The sequence below is a fragment of the Capsicum annuum genome, chromosome 4 (assembly GCF_002878395.1).
Source record: "Capsicum annuum cultivar UCD-10X-F1 chromosome 4, UCD10Xv1.1, whole genome shotgun sequence".
Taxonomy (NCBI): Eukaryota; Viridiplantae; Streptophyta; class Magnoliopsida; order Solanales; family Solanaceae; genus Capsicum; species Capsicum annuum.
The window spans coordinates 169,643,076-169,652,623 of record NC_061114.1 but is presented as its reverse complement, the minus strand read 5'-3'; the positions used below and the strand labels follow the sequence as shown (position 1 = coordinate 169,652,623).

The window sequence follows — 9,548 nt, the reverse complement described above, 5'->3', positions numbered from 1 at the left end:
TCATTTGGTTTACGATCAAGTTATGCAGGAATTATAATACAAGCTGGATTATTTATACAATAAATAATAATACATGAGTTGTTTATGTATGAGTTTTCTAACTTTAGGCATTTTTTCCAAAATACTTATCCACATATTCCTTGTATGCATATTTTAATATATCCACATATTCCTTGTATGCATATTTTAATATCACTACTTTTTTCGTATAAAATGATATATGTAATCTGGTAGAAGTCATATCAAAATTGGTATAAGTAAGAAGCTAGGGCTGTTGTTACACAAATTAAGAGGGGGTACGAGGAATTATGTAACAAAGTCATTCAACTTTATTTTGTATCCATAAAATCACCCGAACTTAAGAAAACATTCACTCTTTAGAAGGCAAAAGTTTCCACCTAAAATCATGTCAAATATCATACTCCCTCTAAAAGCGTTCCAGAAATTTCTTTCCGTGAAAACATGATCATCTTCATCTTCAGGTTGCTATATTCAAACACATCATGGTAAGAAAGCTTTAAATAAAGTGATGCAAATTTATAGAATTTCTTTCATTGGTTAGAGAATATAAGTCAGAACTAGGTGATGAGTTCAAATTCATTTATGCAATTTGACAAACACATCTTTGAAGGCGTGTATTAATTTAGTGTGTATGATATTTAGAGGGCAAATGCAAAAAGAATTAAAAATGGATAATATTGTTAGACATTAGTGATCAAAATCCAAAAACAATTTTGCCTTGGATGATCCCCATCTCAGGTCAAGTGTCAATGAGCACATTGAACTATCCATGTGGCTGGCTGAGGGCTCTCACAACCCTTGGCATAACAACACAATTATCTCACAACCCTTGGCATAACAACACAATTATCATGGGTGCGCTTTACCGCTGAGCTAATAGCCCATCATGTGAGCCTCCCACTGTCGCCAACTATGTCAAAAGCGTGAGAAACCCCATCCCTCTCTTTCTTTTCTCGCCCCCGAAACATTAATGGTTCTTGGATTAATCACTTATATATCCAACACTTGAATGTACTTTATTTAGCTGATGGGTTGATTTGGGAAAATTGGAAAATCTAGTCATGATCCATGTTTTTGGATGTTAAAAGAGGTAATAAATGGAGAGGATAACAACGTAGCTAAGCTTTAATAATCTTACCTTAGTGATGGAGTGTTGTAAAGAGGTGTTTTACTACTTTTTTTTTGGCTGAGTATGACTCAGTGAGTGTGTGGGAGATGAAAAATGATCAAACTGGCTCTTATTCGTGGAATATTGTAGTTGTTAGGAAAAACGAACAATACAATTACACGATAAAAGGTAGTAGCGGAAGAAATACCCAATCAACGCCCCCAGTCTATTTGAATGGAGACGACACCTCAAACATAAGCACAAAAAAGAACCGGGCAGCAGCTACACAGACTAACAAATGAATATCACGATGCAAAAATAAATCAAATCCAAGAGGCATCAAATAAATAGACACATACCAAAACTAAAATTTAATTTTCAAATGTATGAGAGCGTAACAAGATAAATCGGACTTTATACTAGAAAAACTTATAAAAGTATTACTTGTATCATAAAGTGTTGTACCAAACAGAAATGTAGAACATCTCAAGACATTTGCAGCAACAAATTAAACAACATTGGTGATCAAATTTCTATTTACTAAAATGTGGAACAAATTGAGGCACAAACTGCTCCGCAATCTGGTGGAGATGGTCTAACTCCCCTTGAAGAAGACGCAAGACCTGCATTAATGTTTGCAACCGGCTAGTTTACCACATTGACTGAAATTATAAAGAAGATATGATATTCATATTCAATAGGCAAGATTCGTGTGGTTACATCAGGTTACTTTGTTACTAAAATTAAGTTGTGTTTAAGATTACATATGTGTATCCGAGTGGCTCAGGCGAGTTTTGACACTTTTGAACAGTAGGAAAAATGCAGAAGCGTGCTCTGGTGCGTGAATTTAACAGACACAACCTTGTAGCAGAAAACTCATCACAAAGACAGAACAAAGTTTTAAGTCCAAATTAAGACAGAATAGATTTGACTTCTGACTTTGAGGTTCAAGAATATCACTACTGTGTAAAGTACAACTGACTCACTGTTATAACATCGACTGAATTTCAACCGAAGAATCCTATATTTATAGTTCATGTTTCTTCAATTTGCATAAGGCAAAAAAAGAAAGAGAATAAAGATGAAGCGTTGTGTGAAACTTAATATGGAACGAATAATATCTTCAGCGCGGATTGGCAGGGCGATGATATGTTTAGTGTTCTTCTATTACTAAGCAGTTCATCAACACAGTGGCGGACCCAGGTTTTAAGAATAATGGGTACTTAAAATTAACGAATAATATCTTTAGCGCGGATTGGCAGGGCGATGATATGTTCAGTGTTCTTCTATTACTAAGAAGTTCATCAACACAGTGGCGGACCCAAGTTTTAAGAATAATGGGTACTTCAAATTATTTTTAAAAAAGATTACCTCAATGAGGTTCGAACCTGGGACCTCCTTCCAATGAATGACCGAGGTTCGAACCTGGGACCTCCTTCCAATGAATGTCCTTAAGATAAACCCAAATGCCAATGCACCCAACCAACTTTTTATTATAGTGGGTACTTTTATATATTTTATACCTATTTTCATATATTTTCTATATAATTATACCTATTTCGCGTCGAGTTTAGTGGGTGCCGGAGCACCCCAAAATACAACGTAGGTCCGCCCCTGCATCAACAGATTAACTTCTTAAAATAAAAAAATTTACCTCTCCCGTTGATGGCCGCAGCTCAGGGTCATTCTGCACACACAAGAATGCTGTTCTAGCCATGTGGTACACTTCAAATGTGTCGTACGAATCACATATGCGGGGATCAATAAGCTCATGTAATGCAAGCCTTTCAATGAGTGGAATTGCCTGAAAATGCAAAAGTGCAACTTCTGCTAAACTAGCAATGAAATTTTTAAAATGGAAGTTCCCTAAACTAGCTAGATCTTTGAAGGGAATCGCATTTGTCTGCGATCCCAAGTAAAGAAAACAAAAGAACACACCCATTGTCTAAGGGAATGATGACTGTCTTCTCTCATTGAATCTACAGCTTTGCGTCCTGAAATTAGTTGTATAAGAACAATGCCGAATGCATAGACATCTGTTCTTACAGACACAATGCCATTCTCAGCATATTCAGGAGCAAGATATCTGCATAAAGTAAGAGAAGCTTTTGGTGAATATCATACTCAAAGATGTAACCTATAACAGTATAACATTCTGTGAAACAATGAATAATAAAACTTGCTCACACCCCAATGTGCCAAGTATTCTTGTGTATATCTTATCCTCATTTGTCTTCCACTTAGCCAGGCCAAAGTCACCTAGCTATGAGAAATGAAAACAAACAGAATCATCCATAGGAGGAACAGAATTAATATCAGCTTCCAAGTGTTTTTATTCAGGTCACAGTCCAGCTTGGAGGACCAGAAGTAGAGGAGCGACAGGGAGGGGGGGTGGGGCAAATATAGCAACTAAAAAGTATATGTTCATTCTGCTTATTCTAATGATCAAACAGGCTCCCTACACATTTGAATCAAAATGTGTAGATTTACCATGGGAACATAGTCATGAGTGAGCAGTATATTGCTTGGCCTCAGGTCACGATGAATAATTGGACCTCCACGGCATTCTTCATGCAGAAAACGCAAGCCCTTTGCAGTGCCAATGGCAATAGCATATCTGCGGTGCCACTCAAGAACATTCTCCGCATTCTCTGCCAAGATATTACCCAAATTATTTATTGAGATTTATGTGGAGCTGTGTTTGATTATCATAATTATACGTACCGAATAAGTGCCATTCAAGAGATTTATTGCAGATGTATTCATAGACTAAGATGTTAACATTTTCCTTGCAGCAATAACCCAAAAGCATCACAATATTTCTGTGACGCGCAAAGCTCAAAACATAAACTTCCGAATGAAACTCGGAAAAGCCTTGTGTGCTTGCTTCCTTCCGCACCTTTGCAGCAATGACCTGACCATCTTTTAACCGACCTTTATATACATGACCATATCCACCTTCTCCAAGCAAGTTATCCTTTGAAAAATCATCTGTTGCCAGCTGTACTTCTGAGAAACTGAATCTCATTGAATCCTTGATATATAGTTCTGTCTTTGCTCCACAAGCAATACAAAGAAATGGTGTATTAGAGGATCTCCATGATGTAGGTGGTCTTCGCTCTTTCTGGAAAACGGGAGGGATTGAATGCTTAGAGTCCCCTCTGGCAGACCTGCCTGTTAAAATTGTCAGACAATTAAAGCACGAAGAACAGGAAACGATTCCCTACTTTGTATCAAAACCCTTATAGCTTTACACAAGAGATTGTGACATCTTTCACCAAAATCATAGAGGCCAATACTATATCAGATGCATATTTCAACTAATCATGACAATTGAAAGGAAAGGTATCGTCAAGAATTCCTCTTCTGACCTCTCTCTACTATGTTTAGTAGGATTCAAATCAGAAACGGAGAACAAATCCTCAAAGTTGGATGACAATGTTCTTCCACAAGTTAAAATTATCAGCACGAAAACCGTTACTGAAAAACTTGATGATTTACCAAATTCTTAATGAGCAGTTCATATGCAAGAACAATAAAAAATGAAGAACCAGCTTATTTTACAACAAAATTGTATCCATGAACACAATATTAGAGATTCGTAACACTGCAGCAAAAATGTATTCTGGAATTAGAAAAGAATTCATGCATCCTTTTTGTTGCTTTCAGGTACATGATGTATAGGCGGACTTGCTGACTTTAGAATGAAGGGTCTGTTTTACTTGTCCCTTCAAGGATATCGGGGAAACTAAAAAGAGAAGAACAACACTCTAACTAAACAGGGTTAATGATATACAGCATGGTAACTAGAGACATGGTTAACAATTCCTAAATGGTTGCATTTTTTATAATCATCATCATGCTAGCTCACCTGATCTTTCCTGAATAGAATTGTCACTAAAATCTTCGTTTGAAGTGCTATTCTCTGGTTGTTTGTACATCACCAAATTCTCTTGTATGTCAGAGCTTTCCACGGAACCTGAATAATTGATTGAAACAACAGACTGCTCCATGTTCTCTGCAGTTGGAGGAGGTGCCAACGGTACTTGCTTGGACAAAGAAAAGTATAACTTACGCTCTATGCTGTCAGCATCGACTATGGAATAAGGTCTCACAACCTTCACATATAAGTTATCACCAAGTAATGCAACTTTGCAAGGAATGTGTTTAAGGTAATACGTCAAATCCCGCCTGAGGTGCCTGTAAGGGTAAAACCTTGTCATAACTAGAGAATAGATAACAATGTCAGAGTCAAACATATATTTAGAGGAATAGTTGAAAACCTAATCTGAGCAAAGATGCTCTATTTGCATTATAGATTAGATTCCAACTGATCTTTAACGTTTTGGCAGAAATTAAGCGATATACTTATCTTTATAAAATAGCCATGCAGGAGGGATTACTTTCCTATAGACCAACCACATTGCAATGTTGTGATAACAGGTAGTAGCAACACTAAGACCAGAAACTATTTGCTCTTTGTGATGTTTATTTATCCATCTTGTTTAAAAGCCTATTAGAACGACGAGGTTTTGCGTAGCATAGTTTGTCGTTTACATTTCCCCACTAATTTATTGCTGTTTCAAGGCTTAGTAAACTTTAGCTCCAAAAGAAGGAGACAATATGTGAACTACAGAAACTGGAGCTACCATGGTCACATCAGAGAACATACCTATCTAGCACAACACATGTCGCATTGATAGTTGCAACCTCTTGTACAACTACCTTCCTTACTGGAGTTCCAGCAGTAATTTTGACTTCAATGTCGACCTAAGCACAATTTATAATAAATTTATAGCAAGAAAAAAATTATAAGGGAGATCCAAATATATAAAAGAAGAACATGATAGGCCATGCCAAAGCTTCTTAGATAAGAAGACCAATTCCAAGAAAATCCTGAAACTCCTAGATATTCCGCCTGGCTGGATAAGCAAAGAACCCATGGATATCCTAAGAACATTATATAGAGAAACCTCAAAATAAGAATATGGGCTGCTCACATCCTCCTCCTTTTAAGATGATAGCTATCATATCATAAACGAATTAAACATGGGATGATACAATCTAAATAAACCTCAATTATGTAGGGGAGACGATAGCAGCCACCTAGTGCCCAGTTAAATAACAAAGACGACAATTAAATGGAAGTGCAAAGTAATGTTAATCACTGCTTCATCAAAATATAAACCGGAGTCAACATGATACAACAAACAGTCTACCCCTGATTCAGCCTGTAGGATTTATGACCTTGAAGTCACTTGTGGTATATATTAAAGTAACTAAGATAAAGAAGCATATACAATTTAAGAATATTACAAGAGGAAGTTGTCAAGGAGAAACCAGAATATACTATTTATAGTAGTCCCTCCATCCTGAGAAGATAAGATAGTATTTAAAAAGCAGTTTCTAAACCAAGTTCAAATACTTTTGGGAGCTGTAATGTCTACTACTATTGTGAACATTTGAAAATTACTTTCTCAAAAGCAAATCTGTCCTGTAGTAGATTATTTTTTTAGATTTTATCGAATATGCTATCATACTGATTTGAACTAAAGTAAAAGATACTGTAATGTAGTAAATCTGACTCGACAACGTGCCTCCACAGTGAAGCAATACTTGCTGGCCCAGTGGATTGTTAAAAATTCCAAGATTTTCTAACGAATGACTTCTGTGGATAATTCCTTAGCCGCATTTCTAAGATATATTCAGTTAACAGTTGATTGCATTACAGTAAGAGGATTAAGTGTATATGTTACCCCTTCATCTTCACAGTCTAGGGCACTTTGCATGAGCATGTTCCCGTATGCATCAACCTTCTTTGATACCTCTTTTTCGATCTCACGTTTGTGAGTTCCAAAAATGGACAGTGGCTCTGCTTCCATTTGATAACCCACTGTACACAAAAAATGAGTTAACAAAACATACTGTAAGCATGTATAATACAAAAGATAAGAAGTCAGTTAAGGACAGTGGTCAATCACACATCTAACCATTCAGCTAATACTGGAAACAACAGTTCCACCTTTACCATAAAAATGGCATAATATGTAGAAACTACATATTCTTTATATACACTTCAACAGTCACAGGAAAACAGAAACGTTCATAATATTGTACTGCTGGAGTTATAAACTGTCATGAACCGACAGATGGCTCCCCATTGAAGTGACTTCGGTCATAACGTAGCAGTGATAAACAAAATCAATCCTTGATGAACAAAATCATTTGAACCCATTAACTATCAAAATGGAAAGTTCATCTGGTGAACCAGAAATGGTTAAAATTGAAAACTGCTACAAGGCATTAGCAAGCAACATGAAAGAGTGAAATATGATTAACAGATATATCCTTGTTTACGTGTCATGGAACTAACTGATAAGTGAAGAAAGTAGAAATTTTTATTGTTCATTCTTAAGACACTAGTTTATGAACAGTAGAGGACACCAAAAGCAAGATGAATCGGTACTGAACATCCCGCCTGTAATTGCACAGGCTCCCATAGTAATAAAATATTTTGGTTCAGGCATTTGTTGAACATGATAAACTACACCCACATCATACTTTAATCTAATTCATGGAAAATCTCTATATGCATCACTGCAGAATTTTGTGGCCTATAGATCTTTCTTCAGATGCTATTAGAGGAGAAAGAATTTCTTAAACCACAGAAACATGTTTTAGACATATCCTGCAGGGAGAAAATAGCATCTATCATGTCAAAGTGCAACCTCACAGAAAGCATAATGCATCTCCATGTAAGCTTAAAACGGGAAACAAGTTCGTCTTTCCACGTGTTCAAACATCACCTTGATTTGGATCCATTTACTTTAATTGAACATATAAATTTTAGGCCCGATGTAGTGATTTCAAAAGTTTGAGTTGAACCCAAAGTTGGATCATATGGTTCAGAGGACTCATTCATCATCTTAGAATTATGAAAACCCACAGTAGTAGATAACCTTATTTATCGAGTAAAAATTGTCAAGAGCAACCCCCTAAACGTGGACGCTATATGTTGATTCAAATGTAGCTACAATTGGTAATATTTTCTTTTCTCATTCATTCATGCCTTCTTCAACATATGGACATGAAGTTTCACTGTCACAGAATCTACTCAAAGATAAAGTGTTCTATCTCCCTCCAACTCGAGCACTAAAAATAGCAATCATCGAATAGAAAAGTGAGATAATTGTATGAAAAGGCGAGACAGGTACTCACTAGGATGAAGATACTTATGCAACACCCCAAGCACAATAATGGTATCGCCTCCGTGAATGATGTTGCCTTGTGATCTGATCTCATTGATAGTTTGCTTGAATTCCTGTTCAGGGTGATCCCTGGTTGCGTCTAAAGCTATAACAATACGACCCGTTATGAGACTATCAGCATCTGTATGACTATTACTGTTGCTCACGGATGATGCCATTACACACAACAATAGCAGTCTTATTCTCTTCCTTTCAATTGAAAACAAAAAGTAATCTAGAAAACAAGGGTATATTCTATTGGCAGTTCAAAAGTACTAAAGTACACTCAATTGATTAGAGCAGTGACGAGTGATGAACCTCAAGCACATATAAAGGTGTTGGAGCTGCTGGAGAAAAACAGTAATAATCAAATAAACGTGAGAATGAGAGATGGACAAATCAAATTTTGCCCCAATAAGCTACTTTTTGTTTTACAAACTCTTTTTTGGTTAAAATGATGACGTAATACATAAACAAACATTCAAAGTTGGCCTCAGCTGAGAAGTAATACTATTCACATCTACATCTAGACACTCAACTCGTCGTCTCTATTATGTCCGTAGAACACTCTTAACTTATAAAATAATCATCTAGACACCTCTAAAATTATTGTGTCATGTCATCATTAGATGTCCATTAGACACAATAAGGACGAATTGAAGTATTTAGTTGCCAGTTGAGGTGTCTCGATGTGCACTCTCAAAGTCAAAGAGTGTTTATTTGCCAGCTAAAAACCAAGTTTGAGTGTATTGTTTTTTGTATTACGTCTAAGATGATTAATTGTTTGTGTCACCGGTCAAATTAAGAAATTAGTGGGTGCTTGAGGAAGAGTAGAGGGGAATAATTACAGTATATTTGGTATATTCTGAATATTTGCATGGCCGGAAACTGAGCCGGCTATGAAGGAGCAAAGAAGAAATGGTGCCAAAGTGCAACAAGACAAGAAAATATTCAACTTAGCTGGGCATTTCTTGTGACACCTTTTTCACCAACATTTGCCTCTTAAACTCCGATAGTGCTTTAACTCTCTGTAAGATTAAGAAATGACACATACATTTGGAACTACTTGGTAGTAACTGCTTGTTCATTGAAAATCTCAGCGAATTTACAGAGGGACTAATATGCTGGTAGACAGGACTAATATCAATAACACTACGAATTACGTTCCTTGA

The 9,548-nt window shown here is 36.3% G+C and overlaps 1 protein-coding gene across 2 annotated transcripts; it reads right to left on the bottom strand.

Moving 5' to 3' along the window:
- Positions 1 to 1,499: 1,499 nt before the first annotated feature.
- On the bottom strand, positions 1,500 to 9,145 carry LOC107853338 (serine/threonine-protein kinase CDG1). Of its 2 annotated transcripts, XM_016698347.2 has the most exons (11): positions 8,348 to 9,145; positions 6,886 to 7,022; positions 5,802 to 5,899; positions 5,205 to 5,329; positions 5,001 to 5,108; positions 3,854 to 4,303; positions 3,620 to 3,780; positions 3,319 to 3,392; positions 3,068 to 3,215; positions 2,784 to 2,933; positions 1,500 to 1,752 (listed from the first exon to the last, which is right to left on the bottom strand). In XM_016698347.2, the coding sequence occupies exons 1-11, from the start codon at positions 8,553 to 8,555 to the stop codon at positions 1,663 to 1,665; spliced, it is 1,749 nt and encodes a 582-aa protein (XP_016553833.1). In that variant the 5' UTR covers positions 8,556 to 9,145; the 3' UTR covers positions 1,500 to 1,662. The 2 variants fall into 2 exon arrangements, with proteins under 2 accessions (XP_016553833.1, XP_016553831.1); XM_016698345.2 differs by having other exon boundaries at positions 5,001 to 5,329; positions 8,348 to 9,137.
- Positions 9,146 to 9,548: the final 403 nt, after the last annotated feature.

Coding starts and splice junctions, on each gene's coding strand:
- LOC107853338 (XM_016698345.2), bottom strand. CDS start 8,555: ATGGCATCATCCGTGAGCAACAGTAATAGTCATACAGATGCTGATAGT. Junction 4,304..5,000: donor TTCTATTCAGGAAAGATCAG/GTGAGCTAGCAT, acceptor CAATTTTAACAG/GCAGGTCTGCCAGAGGGGAC. Junction 3,216..3,318: donor AGAATACTTGGCACATTGGG/GTGTGAGCAAGT, acceptor TACTTTATGCAG/ATATCTTGCTCCTGAATATG.